The sequence below is a fragment of the Mizuhopecten yessoensis genome, unplaced genomic scaffold (genome assembly GCF_002113885.1).
Source record: "Mizuhopecten yessoensis strain PY_sf001 unplaced genomic scaffold, ASM211388v2 scaffold4359, whole genome shotgun sequence".
Taxonomy (NCBI): Eukaryota; Metazoa; Mollusca; class Bivalvia; order Pectinida; family Pectinidae; genus Mizuhopecten; species Mizuhopecten yessoensis.
In genome coordinates, this window is record NW_018405506.1 from 61,798 (window position 1) to 81,349 (window position 19,552).

At 36.9% G+C, this 19,552-nt stretch overlaps 1 protein-coding gene across 3 annotated transcripts in view; it reads left to right on the forward strand.

Moving 5' to 3' along the window:
- LOC110448821 (centrosomal protein of 95 kDa-like) overlaps positions 1–11,248 on the forward strand; it is a 23,350-nt gene extending 12,102 nt beyond the window's left edge. For 2 of the 3 annotated variants that reach the window (XM_021495266.1, XM_021495268.1), the window contains exons 10-22: positions 299–451; positions 1,808–1,901; positions 2,698–2,789; positions 3,177–3,371; positions 3,640–3,826; positions 4,531–4,623; positions 4,831–4,897; positions 5,625–5,708; positions 6,363–6,535; positions 6,861–6,935; positions 7,594–7,880; positions 9,008–9,092; positions 9,893–11,248. In XM_021495266.1, coding sequence (XP_021350941.1) covers positions 299–451; positions 1,808–1,901; positions 2,698–2,789; positions 3,177–3,371; positions 3,640–3,826; positions 4,531–4,623; positions 4,831–4,897; positions 5,625–5,708; positions 6,363–6,535; positions 6,861–6,935; positions 7,594–7,880; positions 9,008–9,092; positions 9,893–10,057 — 1,750 coding nt within the window. In that variant the 3' untranslated portion in view covers positions 10,058–11,248. The remainder of the gene's footprint in view (positions 1–298; positions 452–1,807; positions 1,902–2,697; positions 2,790–3,176; positions 3,372–3,639; positions 3,827–4,530; positions 4,624–4,830; positions 4,898–5,624; positions 5,709–6,362; positions 6,536–6,860; positions 6,936–7,593; positions 7,881–9,007; positions 9,093–9,892) is intronic. The other variant, XM_021495267.1, reaches the window with a different exon arrangement.
- The last annotated feature ends 8,304 nt before the right edge of the window (positions 11,249–19,552 follow it).

The following is a 19,552-nucleotide window of genomic DNA, read 5'->3' on the forward strand; positions in this document are numbered from 1 at the left end:
CAGGTAGGTACAACATCAACAGGGACCAGTATGGTTACAGGTAAGTACAACATCAACAGGGACCAGTATGGCTACAGGTAAGTACAACATCAACAGGGACCAGTATGGTTACAGGTAAGTACAACGTCAACAGGGACCAGTATGGTTACAGGTAAGTACAATATCAACAGGGAAATATATGGATGAGGGATTGAAGATGTCAAAATCTTTATTCAAATAGGAAAGATGGTACAAATAAATTCTGAACTTGCAATAATAAGTACTGTGACATGAATGTTTTCATTTTTTTTTTTCAAAGACAACCTGCCGCTGACCAGTTAGATCCCTACAACAATCTACGTTACATGGTAGAGGAGACCGCAGCCCTGGCACGGGACGCAGTCGGGGTCTCACCCAACCGTGCACGTACCATTCTACAGAGCATGGACAACAGCTACAACAAACAGGCTAGGTAGGTACTTATCAGTGGAGTAGTGGGTCACACCTAACCACACCCTCCTACAGATGATGTACAGTAGCTACAACAAACAGGCTAAGTAGGTACTTATCAGTGGAGTAGTGGATCACACCTAACCACACCCTCCTACAGATGATGTACAGTAGCTACAACAAACAGGCTAGGTAGGTACTTATCAGTGGAGTAGTGGGTCACACTAACCATACCCTCCTACAGATTATGTACAGTAGCTACAACAAACAGGCTAGATAGGTACTTATCAGTGGAGTAGTGGGTCACACCTAACCACACCCTCCTACAGATTATAAACAGTAGCTACAACAAACAGACTAGGAAGGTACTTATCAGTGGAGTATTGGGTCACACCTAACCACAGATTATAAACAGTAGCTACAACAAACAGGCTAGGTAGGTACTTATCAGTGGAGTAGTGGGTCACACCTAACCACAGATTATAAACAGTAGCTACAGCAAACAGGCTATGTAGCTAGGTTCCCATTAGTTGTGATATAGGGTAGCACCCTGCCACCATCCTACTGTGTGTGATACAGGGTAGCACCCTGCCACCATCCTACTGTGTGTGATCTAGCGTAGCACCCTGCCACCATCCTACTGTGTGTGATGTAGGGGAGCACCCTGCCACCATCCTACTGTGTGTGATATGGGGTAGCCCCCTGCCACCATCCTACTGTGTGTGATGTAGGGGAGCACCCTGCCACCATCCTACTGTGTGTGATATAAGGTAGCACCCTGCCACCATCCTACTGTGTGTGATGTAGGGTAGCACCCTGCCACCATCCTACTGTGAAAAGTAGCTACAGGTTACAAACAGCAGCTCCAGTAAACAAAAGAAGTAGGTATTCAATACTGCAAGACACTTGGCTGTCATAGAGAGGTTAAAAAAGGATTCTGATCGTTTAATCTCAATAATTAAAACAACTTTGTGTAAGGAATGTTACCATCATATAAAGTATTAACAGATGTGGAATGAGACTTGACCCTCTAAATAACCGAATATTGAATGAAAGATTTACAGTAGCAAACCCTGAGGAAGAGAAGTACGTTAAATATTATAGAAACTTGATATCAACTTAGGTAGCTGTTACTGAGAAAATTATTTGCTAGAAAGACAGATGTTACTTTATTATAAGCATGAGATGCCATATCAAAGCTTGTCTGGAGGAAACATATTTTAGTTTACGACCTTGGCTGTTTATACAGTTTTATAAATCTATTTTACTTTTCCATAAGAAAAACTCTTCCTACTTTTCTATACAAAATGATAAATATATGGCTACTACTTGTACTTACTGTTTTGATGTTGATAACAGATTTTTTCTCTCATTTCAGTCCCACGCGACATGGAGCCAGAAGTCCACACAGGAAAACAAAGAGTCCTGTACGGCTGACAGGCAGTGATGATGATCTTCATTCTGATACGGAGGTACAGCTGATCATAGTTATAACCAAGACTGCATCATTGTTAGATATTGTACATAATAAGTGTCCATCTTTGGATATAGCTGACAACTCAACTGAGCAACTTGACTGATTGAGCATATAATGACTTAAATATCCTTCTTATTTCATATAAGTGCCCCAACTTTTTTCCAATTATGTAAAATATGCTAAAATATATATTATCAATCCTATAAGATGAAGGTCAACACTGTATGCCATTAAAACATAGCAATAAGTATATATGCTTAGGTGGTGTCATCAATACTACTTGCATCTCAGAGGTATGTGCCCCATTAAGCAACTACATTTATCATTGATAAATCATTGCTGAGAAATTTGTCTTCTACGCTTTAATTGTCATTGTGCAAAGGAAAAATGTATCTCAAGAGAAATTTATCTAAATATATCCCAACAAAGGGATTAGAGAGAATATTTTAAACATTCATGAAGTCGACAGGGTACCTTATTTCTGAAAACTTTTATAATTTTGCCCTTACAAATTTTCGCCCTCTGTCATTTTAAAATATCTAGCAGAGATGAATTCTGTCACATTGCATTAAAATTACATTACTTTTATGACCACTTTCAGTCCATACTGAGTTCACTCCCTTGTACAAGGGTGACAGAGACAAAGTTAAAAAGGGAGAAAAAATAGCAGGTTTACAGCAGTAGCCTATTTGTCTGTATTACATGTGATGATTTTACACTTAATTTAACAGTTGTAAAGAGTGTTTATCTGGACCTTAATTATGAACTGGTGTTATTTTTTTACGTTTTAGCTGACGCCGAGCAGAGCCAAGCGGAAAGTTTCATTTTTGACAGAACGATCCACTACAGATTCCAGTCCTAGCTTCCTTAAATCTAGTCCACAGTGAGTTGTACATTCTTAAATTTTGGTCAACCGTTTTGTTTTTGAATTAGTTATTATGTCTGACAAGGAACTTCATTTAAAGCTCTAAATGGATTAAGCTCAATGAGACTTTTACCTTACACTTGAAGCTACATATGACCCTGGCATTATATTCTTTGATGTTATGTTTTCCCATTAAGTCAATGGCTTGAAGGTCAAGGAGAGAGCTTTTTGTGTTTTTTTGGGGTTTTTTACAGTCTGTTTGAGTTTTCTCTCGGGTAATTATTATTACCCTCCTTGTAAAGTGTAATAAGAGAGAGAACTTTGTATTACATTCTGTGATGATTCTCATAAACTGTTGGAGGAGAGGACAGTTTGTTTTACATTCTGGGATGTTTGATTCCTTAGTAAGTCACCACCTCGTAAAGCATGGCAGGAGAGAGATGAACGATTTGATGCATCACCCACAAGACAGATGGGAAGAGGCAGGAGTGTGACTCGACCTTGTAGGGTCACTGAGGACTACGGTAGCTACCTCGCCAACATTGATGATCTGGAGGAAAAGGAGAACACATCAGCTTATGATGACTACCTCAAGAAACAGTAAGTGTGGCTTGTCAGCTATCCAATGTATATGTGTAACTGTTTGTAAATGAAATTAGTCCAGTGCTGCAGAGAAAGCAATTTTTGTGAGTTTTTACACTTAAGCAGAAAAAAAATGCCTGATATTTTTCAGATGTACAGTATCATTTTGCTTGGAAAATTCCATGTCTGATACCTATAGTTTGTGTAATTTATACTTCTGTTTTCAGAAATTCAATAAAAGGATTTAATATTATTACCATGATTAATATGTCAAATTTATAAACAGGTTCCACGAGATTATAGATGAGGTGTTAAGTGATGATGAAGTTCTTCCTCAACGGTTCAAGTCCCGGTCAGATCAGCGGAGAGTCCGAGCTGACCGCGTCCCAGACAAGTCAAAAGGCACCTACAGTGTAGTGGACACACACAAACTTATGGCGAAAGAGAGACAGGCTGGCAAGAAAAAAGTTGATGTAAGACTCATTTCCACATCTTGTAGTCAACGTCCAAGTTATATCTGTTAAAAAAAAGTGGATACATATATATATATATAGTAGATAATAAATAAACAATTCCTTGCAAAGGACAATATAGAATAAAACACACAAAACCATCTTTAGAACATTGATGCATATGTTTGCTCACTTTTAAAAATCTTAGTTCATTGTCCTTCATTTGTTGTCTATGTACATTCTAGGTAGTCTCAATGTACATCCGGTCTGTCTGATATAAAGTTCACCACATTGTTTACATATTAAACAGTAAATAACATTCTTAGAATTACAGTTAACCATTTTCAAAAACGTAGTCTTTACATTCAATGATAATCTTACATGTACCACACCTTGGTTTCTTACATTTTTTTTACACCAGTGACAACATTTGTGGTATTCATATAAAATTTGGATGTTCATAGTAAACGTTTTGATGTTTAAGGTTGTCTTTTACAGTTTATAAGCTTCTTATCAAAAGTACACGTCGTCAAGTGTACTTGGATTAAGTTGATATAGGGTACATAGATACTGTATTGAATCAATGTTTATCTCGGTATATCTATATATATTTTATAAGGGAAACTTTGATCAAACTGCTAACTCTGTTCCCAGCAAAAATGGCTGGTAGATTTTGAGTTGTGTACTAAACTATGTTAGTAAAGTTATTTGTTCCCTTCACATAGTTTCTACACAAGATATATCAGGAAGACTTAGATGAACTAAAATATGAGGCCAAGCATGAACTAAAGAAGGACAGAAAGAGTGCCAAAGATACAGTAAGTGTTGTCCTCTGAGATTTTACATAGATCTACTTATAGAATGTTTCCTGGCTGTAAAAATATATCATAAATTTTGTTTCTGGGATAATTTAATTAATTTCTGCTTTACTTGATTTTATTATCTTAGGTAGTAGGTACAAAACAATGATAATAACAACAAATGAGAATGCACCCCCTCTGACGATAACTATTATTGTACTACAGGAAACAGTTTACAAGAAAAAAGTTTTGACTGGTCAGAAAAAAGGTGTTATTAAGCCAAAAGAGTCAGGTAAGAATTTCACTTCATTATTCTTCATAATTGGATTTTCCTCAAGTGATTTTGTGTTTCACCTATACATTGTGCTGGTATGAAATGTGTTTGTTTAAAGGGTATTGGACTTTCTTGGAATACAATTCTTATATATAATTATAAGATCTTAAAATGTGTCGATTTCAAGATTTATCATGGTATTGCCTTATATTACTCCTGACATTATTTTTATGATAATACAATAACTAATGTCATTAAACAATTAAGCTAACGGTTACATTTCTAGATGATCCTACTCAAAATTAATTTCTATAACAATGATATCAACATCTAAAAGAAACCTGTTTGCCTATCAAAATATTGTAAATTCATGTTATCTTGATTTACAAATACAGTACTTTTTACCTGGAAAATTTTGCTACAGTTTAATTTTCACCATTTCCACCCTCTCCAATGAGGGCAAATTTATCATAACAGCAACTATTAGCACACAGCTTAGCACATCTAGTAACTATAGGTGAAGTGAAGAAATGACACTGGGCAAATATAGATTTTAATTGTGAGGGGCAATATATTTGACTGGGCAAAACATTCCCATGTTGTAAAAGGTAACACAAATACGTTCTTCATGGCTGTACACCCTGGGATTTTCTTGCTTGAAGCAGAAGTGGTACTAGAATGTGAAAATAAAAGTAATGAGTTTAATTTACTTATTGCATTTGTTTTATTATGAAACTTGCTACAGTGTCTTCCAAGAAGAAACCCACAGTCAGTACTAAAGCCAAGAGACGGACACCGAGTGGATTGATACCCGCAGGCAAACCAAAGTGTAAGTATAATTAATGGGAATAAAGGTACCCGTAAACAGAATTTTATTTATCATACTTTTATTAAAACTATGAACTATAATGGGACCTGCAGGCGAAGACAAGTGTTTAATACTTACCAGTAATTATAAATAATGGGACCTACAAATTAATGGGAACGTTAGTATTTTAAGGAAGCATAACAGCACCTTCTTGGAATGAGTGTAACAGAAGTCTATAGTCCATTCTTCAATATATTTTAACTCATATAACTCATATAACTCATTCTCAAGAAATATTGAGAGATACATGTATATACATCTCCAGCACACGCACAGTTATACACACATAGGGAGATATTAGCCAGGTGGCATAGGACTAGTAGTTAGCACCTGATAAGGCAGCTCCTGCAAATTCCTCAATATTGTATTGATTAATATATATATGCTTATTGTAATGACTGTATAAAATTGTATATCTATGTACTGTAAAACGCTTTAGAGTGACTTATGTTAGCTAGATGGGGCGCTATATCAAATGTTGTTTATTTATTTTATTTATTTTATTTATAAACAGGTCATAGAGTAAATAGCATTCAATTTTCTGTGGCTTGGAAATGTCGTGTCATCGTTAAACTTTGTTAAAACACAAGACTTTATGGCTCTGTTTGTTTTCAGTGACAATCAAGGACGATGACGATATCTTACCACTACTGTTAAAGGAGTTCCCTCACCTTCACTTGTCACTACACACGTGGCACGAACTGTGGCGCAAAGGTATCAACCAAATTGAGCAGGTCACGCGTGCAAACCAGGAGGTCAGACGCAAAAAGTCCCATGCAAAGGCAGAGGTACATAACACTTTATGTCTCTTCCTTCAGGATACCAGTACTAACTAGATACTACCTTCTGAGACAAGGGAGAAGGGTAGAGATGAAGAAAGTTAAATGTGAACCAAATGATAAAGTCACATATTTAGAGGATTAGCATGTATTATTCGTTATCAGCAATATAGCATTCAAAATGTATATTTAAGCTTGATGAAATAACTAGAAAATAAATTAGGTGAATACAAACTTTGAAAAGCTTATTTTGTAAATAATCATGTCAGATTGAAAATAGTTTGTTTCCTGTACATTTGTTTCCTGTTCATTTCAATGTGATCCTTGGTTACAGCTTGAGGAGGCTGAAAAGAGACAGCAGATCATGGTGAACATTATGAAGAAAGAGCTTGAACATCAACAAAGAATGGTAAATTTCATCATTAAATATTGTCTCATGTCGAGATATTATTCAGCAATATTTACACGTAAATAATTTAACTCGGTAACCTTTGATAGCACTTTAGTGTTATATTTCCTAAGTGTTGTCTCCAGTTGACGTTGAATTACACATGTATTTTGTAGCCAGAACTGCCTCAATGCTGCTGATTTTGGCAATGTTTTGTGTGATAAATAATCTCAATTACAAATCTGAGTTGTTCAGTTTAATGGTGAATATACTGTCAGACAGTTATAGCATTTGTTTTGTGCAGAAAGCTACTTTATGATTATGTTACATTTCAACTTCTGGTGAATTTGACTTGCTTCAGTCAAAACTTGTACAGAGAAGAAATATACATAACTATAAAGTATAAATCTTGTTTTGATCAAGGATATAGGCAATTTTCTTGAAAGGGTGTTGGAGAGGTCTAAAAATTAACTGCTTACATTTGTCTCCAGACTCATTGTGATATTAAGCCCATATACCTCAACAAAGTAAGATTCCATCTTTGAGTGATATTGAAAGAAGTTGTAAAAGTGAAATTTGCAAATTGAATCATGTAGAGTTACTATCTCACTTCTCCATCATAGAAGAAAATTAGAGACCTTGGATAAGGTGGTTATACAAGGCTAATTTGTTTTTACAGAAAGAGATCAAGGAAAGACAGACCCAGGGAGTGGCAGCTAAAAATAGAATACACGAGAAGCGCACACAGTCTGCAAAGACTCGTCAGTATTACGATGAGTACCAGGTACGCATGCGCTCCAAGATGCTGAAAAGACGCACGAAAGAGGAGATGGTGTTTAAGAAACTGTTCAAAGATGGTCTTGATATCCAGAAGGACCGGGTGAAAGAGCTAAGGAAGTATGCTAAAGAACAGAGAGACAGCCAGTCCAAAGTACAGAGGAACGAAGTCGAGTCCCTCGAAAACTAGTATCCTTGAAAAACTGCTCTTGTTTAAATATGTGTTGAAGATGTTTTTAGGATGGTATGGAATATTTGTAGGACCCTTATTGTCACAATTTGAGGTCAAATTTCAAATAAAAAAAAATGTTTTCAGAATAACCATTTCTTCACTACTCAAGATAATGCTTAATTAAGATTTGTGCTGTCATTAGGTGATAGGAAATAGGCTTGTATATCATCATTAGATGGTGGACCATACACTAGTATTCAGACCCACTCTTAAAGGGACAGATATTGAGATAAAAGTGCTTGGAGTATAATGTCCTAGTATAATAGATATTTTAAGGTACCATCTCATGCGGTGTATGCAATGGTCAATAAGTATGTCCTGACGTTCACCTAAATATCAATATCACAGATCTCCAGGTCAGACATCAAAATGGTTTTGGCATGCATCAAGAGCATATTTAATTACAGAAAATGTTTTATGCAAAAACTTCATACACGTTATGTAGTATTCTCCATGCCCCCATACCAACAACCCACTTTACAAGTTATTATTCCAAACAACACTAATACCTTATTAGTATTGTGTTGTGGCAGGGTTCAATTGTACATTGGGGTACAGTAGCCTTCTAGCTAGGTGGAATTTCCCTTTAGCTCAGTGGTAGAGCGTCTGACTAGGAACCTGGAGATTGAGGGTTCGATCCCCGGTGGAAGCACACTATTCTCTTTCCTGTTACAGTGTTATACAAATGATGGCAGTATAATAAGGTTTTAAAGTACTATTTGTTCTGTCAAACCTGTCTTGCATCGGATGGAAAATGTAAGTGGGCATAAACAAAATTCCAAAAACATGTTTCAGCCCGTGCAGTAGCTTCTGTAACTACTGGCCACGCTCGATGTTGCTGAGCTAGTGAGTAGGTTCCTGGGTTATAATGCATCACTGCAAAAGCTAGCTTGCCAGTAAGGCAGTATGTTCCCCTCATATACCTTAGCTGTTACACATCTCATCAGAATTTGACAGGAAACATTTTTAGGGATATCTTACAATTTATTTTTGAAAGTGTACATGAAGCTATGATTGTGAAAGTGAAATATTTATTTACAATCACTAATGGAGCTGGCACTGTTTGTCCTTAACCCCTGACTAGCTACCGGGATCAGTTTGACATGCTTGCCGAATCTGTTACCAAGGAACGTAAAGAAACACAGACAAGAGAAAAGGCTCAACAGAAGGTAAGTGTCAAGAAAATTAGAACAGTGAGCACATTCACAAATGTGACATTGATCGATTTATTGATAGATGGCTGTTCAATGTTTAATGTATAGCAGGATATATCAGAGGGGATGATATTTTCACGATTTGGCTGGTTAATAAAGTGATCACGAAAATATGATCCTCAGTATAATAAGACAAGCATAAAAATGAGCCACGATAATAAACTTCATAACCATAATGTTGTCATGAAATAATACGCATTTTGTTTTGATGAATCAAATACATTAATAGTAATGATGTTTGGAATAGGTTATATCACACATCTAATTGTTATGTTGATGATTTGTTTACAAAATACAATGGCTTGTTGTTGCTCAATAGGCTGTCATAAAGTCTATTCATGTGACTGTTTAACGCTTTCTATGTGGAATGTCCTGTCTCTGTGCTAAAAAACAGCAAAAAAATAGTCCCTTCACATGTCTATATCACAAAATTATAATCAATGTAAGTTTAATTTTCTAATTTTTGGTCAAAATTGCGAAAATTTGAGCCTGTCATTATACAGTTCTTATTATTTTTACCATGCAGGTACTCTGTTTATATCAATACTTTGTTGGAATTATTTATAAAATCAATGGTACAATCATTACACTTTAGTAAAGTTTAATACTTCAAAAAGAGATTAAAAATAGAAATTTTTCAAGAGATCTTCATCTAATGTTTTCCTATTTTCTCAAAGCTATCTTTCATCCTAATGGTGCTAGTGAAGTTCTGCACGGCTGTTCCAGTATTGTCAGAGTGTACATGTCTGTTACAGGTGCTGGAGCAGATGAAGAAGGAGCTGAGGAGGAAGATGGAGCAGGAGATCAGGGAGTTACAGGATCAGCTGTGTCGTGATGACGACGATGCCTACTTCAGGCAGCTAGATGCTGACCGCGTCATCAAAGACTTACGTATTGCAAAGTACCATGTCGGTGTATAGCATATACAGGCTCCTCAGACATTTCACCACGTTTAGTTAACAGAAGTGTCAGATTGGTAACTAAAGAAGCTGCTGGCCTATAGACTCCTCAGACATTTCACCACGTTTAGTTAACAGAAGTGTCAGATTGGTAACTAAAGAAGCTGCTGGCCTATAGACTCCTCTCAGACATTTCACCGCGTTTAGTTAACAGAAGTGTCAGATTGGTAACTAAAGAAGCTGCTGGCCTATAGACTCCTCAGACATTTCACCACGTTTAGCAAACAGAAGTGTCAAATATTAGTAACGAAAGATACTGCTGGCCTGCAGTATCCTAGGAAAAACTGTGATATTACATTAATTTAAATATAACATATCATCATCTTGAGCAGTCACAAGCTGACATCTTAGATGATCATGGTGTTTTTGTAGGTTCTATGTAGATAAGTCAGTACTTTTGTCATTACTAAGTATGTATATATATAGTGGGAGGTACCCTGATCATGTTTAATGGTTGATTTTCCAGGTTTTTTTGGTTCTTCATGCTATTGGTACACTGCATGGTGAAGTGTGTTTTGTCTGACAGTTTGGGAGAATGTTAGTGTATGATTGTCTTTTTAGATGCATGATATTTCTCTGATAAAGATGTAACTTTGAAGTGAAAGAAAACATATTTTGTATGCTGTATTTCAAAGTGAGAGAAAACCTGTTTTTGATTGCTGTAAAGTTACACATTGTATACGATTTTTCACAAGGTTTATTTCAATTTTACCAGTTTGAAAATTCATGAAATGTACATGATGAATATCATTGAATGTGTATTTTGTAAATGTTCTTCCAACAATGTTTTGAAAGAAACAGTGACAGCTGTTTATCCCTTATTTAGATATTTTCAAAATAATTCAAAATCAACTCTTACTTACATATTATCTGGAAGGGGCCATAGAAAGTCCAAGATAGCCGATATATATATATATATTGTATATAAATCAAACAGATTTATTGTTACTTTAGTGAAACCATTTCTTTCCTGAGACATAACAGGGTTGGGGGCTAGATCTACACCCTACCTGTAACCTATCTGATGCAGTGTGTATACGCTCCCTATAGATAGGCAAAACGTCTGGGGTCGCGTGACATGAAAAATATACAATTTCGTCACATCAATGTACATGTACAGGTAGAAATAAAATCACTCAATCATAGCTTGACAAAGGGACCAGTCGGTCTTGAAACGATGCAACACGTTTAATACGTACATTGTTTGTGCAGAAAGTAAAACTTTGATACCATTTCTTCCAAATTACTTTAATTTGTCACTCTGACGAAAATAACACATATATTCTATTTTTATTTTCCTGGAGTAGTTCTTTTTCTGTGTAGTTCTGAGTTTCATTACAATAATCTTCATGAAGTATTTGCAAAACGTTCCTATTTTTTGCAGTTTATGTCCATGTACATCATTTTGTTTATATATTTCCAGGATTTCTATGTTGTCAGATTTTCCCACCTTCCGTCCATTGTTAGATTATATTTTATGCTTTAACCACTGATCATGCTTCAGTGTACATGTCTACAACACTTGATTACGATTAAGTTAAGTATGATCTAACTATTTACACCCAAGGCATTCATGTATACAACTGAGACAGGCTGAGGTTAAGTTTAGTACAGCTTGTCCTAAATTTTCTGTTCTCTGGAACTGTCAGAAAATTAATGTTTTATGCTCTGTATATAGACGTTAAGCAAAACGAACCAATTAAAACTGCAGTACAAAGTATAATAGAGGTAAGTTTTCTAGAGCAAGTCAAATTCGTATTTATACGTAGTACAGTATCAGTGCTACACACCCATCAGGTACTCTTTTAGATTTGATTATGACAATAAAATAATGAAATGTTTACTGATGTGTTTGTCTTCTTGTTAGTAGAGACGTTACCAAGTTTTTTCCATCAAATATTTCTAGTAAGCAGACGTTCATTATCGCTCAGAACGCATATTGCGGACGCAAGACGGTAATATTTCCGCTACTTTTTTCAGAATATCTACATTTTTGTTTTACAGGCCGTAGATAAACATATCAACAAAACAAAGAAAAAGAACTACTACACGTGACTGTTTTCAAATCGGAAATGTTCGGGCCTTTCCGTCAAACTGTTCAGAGTAATCCGGGATCAGCCATGACCAGATGTCAAATTCAAATATGACGGGAAGGCTTAAACATTTTCATACTGACGTTTGTCGCTTGGTAAAAATGGTAAAAACAGGTTATTTTAGCATTTGATAAAACAGTTTGTTTAAAATGTATCATAAACCAAAAGAAAACCACACAGAAAAATGAAATGTAATTTCGTCAAGCTCATCAGGATAGGACCTGACGTTAAACTTTCCTTTTCAGAAATGGAAGTACCACAGTGAAAGCTGAAGAAATTTATTTTCAGGAACTGGCTCTGCCGAAAATTCAGAATGTTCTGTTGTCCAAAATTACTGCTAATTATTTAACACGGAGCAAAAATGATTAATTCTGCGAATACCCATTAGTGACATATAACTTACTTCGTATGATAAGTAGCGCCTGTCTCTTTTGGGGGGGGGGGGGGGGGGGAAAGGTTAGTTTCAACGGGCCGTTAAAAAAGCGTCCATTAAACCAAATGGGTAACAGGTCTACGTTTGTTTGATCCAGTATATTTAGCTGGTTTGGTTTCTGAAGTGATTTCCGCATACCTTGGTGATCGGAGACCACAATACCCATGTGTATCGTGTATAGGTTTGGCATAAAGAACTGCCTTGCAAACCGCGCATTCGGGTTGCGTCTTTTCCACCGATCAGCATTTGACATTGATGGGAGTTTGGTCTTTGACACGCACACCACATGCATTAATGCAAATATGTTTATTTTCTGTGGGAAAAATTCAATGTATCTGTCCTGTAAGTTCACATGAAATCCCGTGCTTTCTTGGAATAGGAAGTCCGAACACAGCATCTTGTCCATACTAGTTGAAAAACAGCCACGTGCAGCAGATGGCGAGGAGTTAACCACTAACGACTATACGTGTTTGGCGTTCTTTGATCTGTGAAAGGGAATCATTGCTAGTTCTGGGAATAAATTGATGACTGAATCATGCCCCGAGTATACCCATAACATGTTTGGATGGTATGTGAAACAAGGGACTTTCTCATTCGTATTTGATAAAGACCACATTTTTGGACAGTTTCATGCTGTTGCTATTCTCATATTAATATAATGTAGATAGTGTGTCTGTTAGTTTGTAATTCTCACCTCTTGAGAAAATTCTTTAAGCATAATCTCAAATAGATGTTCTTCTCATTAAGGTAAATTACCATATAAGAGGTCGAAGGATTAATGTTGTCCCGTCATTGCTGGACTTTGTCGCCCTTAAACACAAATTGCCGAATGCTTATTGCCGTGAGCATAAAATGAAATTTTACAAATTAAATTGCTTCCTTTACGGAACGGTAAACGGTGAAGTGTTTTATAGATTGTCAGTTATTTACTTCCAAACATCTGTTGCCATTGCCTATTGGTGCTGTGCTTTTGCCAATTTTCAATTGTCATTTTTGTATAACTGCTGTTAATTTTCAACTGTTTAATGTCAGTTGTTTATGCCTGGAAGGATTCCGGCCGTATTATCGATATTATGCTTTGAAATAATGTAGATAACGAAACTATATTAATTTCGCATGAGGTACTGTCCGCTGTGTTACTCAGCTGGTGTTATACCTTGTGCAACTAGCAAACTCACCTCAAACGACGTGTCTATAAGCGTATCAAGCATGTATCCAGCCCATCGTAGTCTGGTAGCTTGTATACTTGAACATGTCTCCCCGGAGTCTTCTGTAAATCCGTGTTGGTCGGCGTTAGTGCCCATCGTGTTTACTCATAAAACGGTGCTATACTCTGTGTATTTGATACATATGGGGGTTCCACACACTTGTTGTGTACATACGTTTTCCTGACTAATATTTGCTATAGATCCCCCTCCCCCCCCCCCCCCCCCCTTTTTTTTAAGGTATGTGTTAGGTTTACAAATTGTGTCTTCCCATTATCATATTGGCGTTGTTTTCTGCTTTGTTTACATGGTCTCTAAAGTCAATCTTTTTTTTAGTTATTATATTGATATCGTTTTCTTTCTCTTTGGTTTCATAAATCATTTGAACCTTTCCCTGACGTGTATCTGTGTATAAAGATGCTTTACTTGGGTTATTGCCTTCCTTTAGCCTACGTGATGGAACCTCAAAGATCATGCGTCCAATCAATTTATTTATTTCATCCAGATTTCTTTTCATATCTGATGGCACCCTCTTGTTTGGTATATGGTGGCATACAACAGTTTGCATACGAAAAATAAGTATTGTATAGTTAATCTGTGTATCAAGTCCCTTTGTCAGTACTAAGTTTCTTGACGATTCTTGATTCTTCAATCAGTCCTACTAATTCATAGCTTCCTTCATTGTAGTTGAATTATAATGGTGGATCTGTTTTGAATTGTTCATGTACAGCGTAAGTAAGATAGCATTGCGCTATGGTCACTCTTTCATTCCTTTCCCGTTTTAACTTATCTTTAGTTTGCTTATCATATTATGCTTAGTGGTAATACTAGGCCGACTATGCCTGGCTCATTGTTGCCCCATGCTCCTGTTGGTTAAATGTTAGAATAGATGAGAGTCACTCACTGCGTCGAGGACAAATTCTCATTTTTGTGATCTATTTCCACCTGGTCATTATTTTCAAATTGAAATCTTTGGTTTGGTTTGTTTGTGTTTTACGCCCTATTAACAGCTATGGTCCGTCAAGGACGTGCCAGGGTTTGGAGGTGGAGGAAAGCCGGAGTTCCCTGAGAAAAACGTCCGATATACGGCCATTACCTGGCGATTGCCCCACGTAGGCCTCAAACCCGCGACGTAACACGCGGCCCAGTAGTGAAGGGCTAGTGGTAGCAGAATGCCAGACGACTTAATAACTTGGCCACCGCGGCCCCAAATTAAAATCTCCAATAATAAGTAGATGGGGTTTTTCTGGATCTTCCCATATTTTTGGTAAAAGGTTAAAAATGCGGGGTGTTTTTTGTTTGTTCTTAAATTATACATCTAATTTTTTTCCTTTATCGATGTTGATTTTCATTCGCACCTCGATAAAACTTTAATTTACATATATTATTTTAGCGCATAGATGTTGTGTTTATTAAAACGCCCAATCCTTCTTTGAAATGCTTCAGTTCCCTACACTGACACCATATCGGTCGATATTGCTGCTATATATATTGCATTTCGGGGGGAAACTTAAACTTTACCCGTAACATTATGTGTTGAACACTTCACTAATAAGATTATCGTCCTCATGCATTTGAGTTTTTTCAAAACTTTGTATTTTTTTAAGCCAGGTTTCCCGCTGCAACACCAATGATTGTCATGATCAGATGGTTATTGGTTGACGAAGATGGGAAGCTCAATATAGTTAGTCGTCCTGTTGCTGCGCCAGACAGGTGGGGTTAGGTACCACTCCTTGTGCACTGGTCCCACGTCACTCTAGGAAGAGACCCTCCAGTATCCTGGTGTTTTAAGACACTGTTAAGTTGAAGATTCCACTTAAGAAATTCCAATGTGTTTTGGGCTTTCACTGTGATCAAGTCGATGTGGCCATTCCGTCGCAAGTCTGAGCTGATGTTTATACCCAGGAACTTAGTTTTCATGACATGCTATAGTTCGTTTCCATGCAGGAAGTACTGATGATGTGAAGGTTACCTGCCTCTTGTGATGGAGATGACTTGGTACTTGCCAGTGTTGAATTTCATCTGCCATTTTATCCCCTGTACTCTAACCTTATCTGCAAACAGCCGCACAGTCGACCTGATGCTGTTGGTTTTACCCAAAAGATGAGGTGATTTACAAATAATGTAGCTTAAACAAAGGTGTTTGCCGAGAAGCAATGGAATGATTACGCTCAAGGGTCTGTTGCCAACATATGCATACCTTATTAATATGAAACTTAAGATATCATTAGTATATAGCAGTAATCTAGTTTAGACGCTATGTGGTAGGAGGGACAGAAGACAAGGATTGAGATGAAAAGCAAGGTTAGAAGCTTTGTGATCATTGGCGTAGCATACATGTATGCTTGTATGCTCAAATATGGGCGAAAATTTTCAAGATTTTTTTAATCATATATTTTTATTGTTATTTTTTTATGATTAATATGTTCCGTCCGTATCATAAAAAAAAAATCTTCTTGAACATTTTAGTCTGATAAAAAAGGTGTTGTTATGTTATGTCTATACATTGACAAGTCTCGGAGACTTATGTATATTATTTTTTTTATTGAAGAACAACATTTAAAATTATTCATATAAAAAGTCGGGTTTTACTTGTTAATAATCAGTCCAAAAGGAGTTTACAGAACACGGGAGATTACTTCTAGCACCTAGTAGAATTGTTTTCAACTATGGGTCCTCCCATACCCTCTGCCCTCCTCCGGCGCTACGCGCCTCGGACGCTCGACCCTCTGTAAGCATACACTCCGAAAAACGCCACTGGTGACACGATGGACAGAAAAAAATTATAGGTATGAGAGAAAAAAGTAAGTTTAGAAGTAATGTGGAAGAGGGAACGAAAGACAAAAATTGAGATGAGAGAAGTAAGCTAGCTTAGAAGCTATTTAGTGGGAGAGACATTTGACAAGGATTGGAATAAGAGGAGTAAGCTAGCTTAGAAGCTATTTAGTAGGAGAGACGATTGATCAGGATTGGAACGAGAGGAGTAAGCTAGCTTAGCTATTTAGTAGGAGAGACGGTTGATAAGGATTGGAACGAGTGTAGTAAGCTGGCTTAGCTATGTAGTAGAAGAGACGGTAGACAAGGATTGGAACGAGAGGAGTAAGCTAGCTAAGCTATGTAGTAGGAGAGACGGTAGACAAGGATTGGAACGAGTGTAGTAAGCTAGCTTAGAAGCTATTTAGTAGGAGAGACGGTTGATAAGGATTGGAACGAGTGTAGTAAGCTAGCTTAGCTATGTAGTAGGAGAGACGGTAGACAAGGATTGGAACGAGAGGAGTAAGCTAGCTAAGCTATGTAGTAGGAGAGACGGTTGATAAGGACTGGAACGAGAGGAGTAAGCTAGCTTAGAAGCTATTTAGTAGGAGAGACGGTAGACAAGGATTGGAACGAGTGTAGTAAGCTAGCTTAGCTATGTAGTAGGAGAGACGGTTGACAAGGATTGGAACAAGAGGAGTAAACTAGCTTAGCTATGAAGTAGGAGAGACGGTAGACAAGGATTGGAACGAGTGTAGTAAGCTAGCTTAGCTATGTAGTAGGAGAGACGGTTGACAAGGATCGAGATAAGAGGAGTAAGTTAGTTTAGAAGCTATGTGGAAGGCGGGTCATAAGACAAGATCTGGGATGAAAGGAGTAAGCTAGTATACAGTATATGGTTGGAAGATATAAAGTGCTGGACATGAGAAAATGTATTGTAATTTTCCTGCCTCGAGTTTGGTTATTTTTGACGGTAGGACGAGTCTTTAAATTTACTTTTATACTTCAGCGTTATTCTTTCAATCTATTGCATACAAAGAAAAGATAGTTAGCGTCTTGATTAGCGTGTCAACAAGCACCAGCAGGCGACTTGATGATTATGGTAGCTTTGACAAGAGAGTTGCATTGATGCTGAGGTCTTGTTAAATGAACAGTTGATGTTTGTTCTACTACCAGATAAAATATATGTATGTAGCACGAAACGTACCAATGGCTGTATGAAAATAATCCGTCAACTGGTCAGTCAGTATGCAATATGCAATTGTCATCAAAACAAAAGGAGATAAAATTCACCCGAACATAAATATGTTTTGCACCGATTGCCTCCCTTTAACTGTTCATTTCTACTCTGCACTGAGCACAATGTAGCATTTTAAAAACACTTTATTGTACTTGGTTTTAATAAAAGCTACACGTTCGATATCACAGAAAGTGCTACTATGCAGTGGTTTTAGTCCACCACTGATATAATTTTACTGAAGACAAAGAGAACACAGAGAATAATTTAACTTCAAAGAGGGATAACTCTTCCTGTCTTAACCAACTATCTCATCTCAATTTCCCAGTCGTCAATGAAGGTCACACAACCATACACGTATATGTCCAGTTGTTAAGGAAGACTACAGCCAGCCAGGTGGCGATTTAGATTAATTTACAGGTAGATAAGACAGTGTTTTTCTACCTATGTATAGTCACAACCTGTTCACACCTCAACTACCACAATGTTTACTCTCGACGATAAAAATCAATTTCTTCAATATATTGACGATTTATATCAGTGGGTAGGTTGTTACCTGCACCACTAGACAGGTGTGGTGTTATAGTCACAAATCACAGCGACATAAATTCGGGGCATCGTGACAAGAAGTCCACTCTAACAAGGGGATAAATAACGTACGTTTTAATACTTCACTTGTAGCATGTACCTGTGATTTACCCGTATCGGCACGCGCTCTTTACCTGAGCAAGTTCTCCGTACCTGTTCTATCAGTTTTATATCTGATACCTGGCCGTATCCGCCGTGATAAATAGCAAAGAAGTATGCCAATAGTCCAAGTACCATGATAATTTAATCAAACCGTATTTGCTAATTCAGGCAGGGTTTGTTTACCTATGGGTATACAGGTGTGATTTTGACGCCAGTAGGCTTTCATAAAGTGACAGTTTGAAATCGGACAAGGTGAAACCACCATCGACAATTCAATACGACATGAGAATGGTGGAAGGAGTCTTTACAAATTTGTTTTCAACTGAGAAGCGCTTGCAAACGCTTACTAATAAGCATGAATAGCTCGCGACGTTCTTTGTCAAGTAAAAATTAATATCAAACTTGTTGAAGGCATTAGGAAGTTGAAATGATTAGAGAATGTTCGCTTTGATGTCAAGATGGGTGCACAATTTCAAATCGTGTCGCGTAGTTTCAAGTACCTACAATAGAAAGAGACTTTTCAATATAAAACCCAGCTCCTCACAAGGACGATTAACGTTATGAACTTTTGACAAAAATTGGAAACTTTTCTAAATTTTAATTCATACCTGTCTGGTTTCATGAAACACTCGATTCGATTGGTCGTGTCTGGTTATTAGGTGGATGAAAGACTCAGAGTTAGGTCCAAAATTTATTTCAAAATAACAATTTTCACGTTTTTTAACTTTTGCAGTTTGATTTCAGTATTTTACTGTGGTGTTTTCTAGTGTCGGTATTATTGAAGTTTGATTTCAGTATTTAACTGTGGGGTTTTCTAGTGTCGGTATTATGGTGCCGTTACTGTACTTTGATAGACCTACTGGTCTATATCACGTAGATGAATACATAAGCAATGTACACTGTTCTCCTTTAAAGTTGTGCATTGTATAATTTAAAACTGATGCAAATCTTTTGATAAACATGTATTTGTAAATGATATTAGATGGGTGACGACAGATATACTTCCTACCGGTAATTGTAGAACGATTCCCGTGCTATATGTTA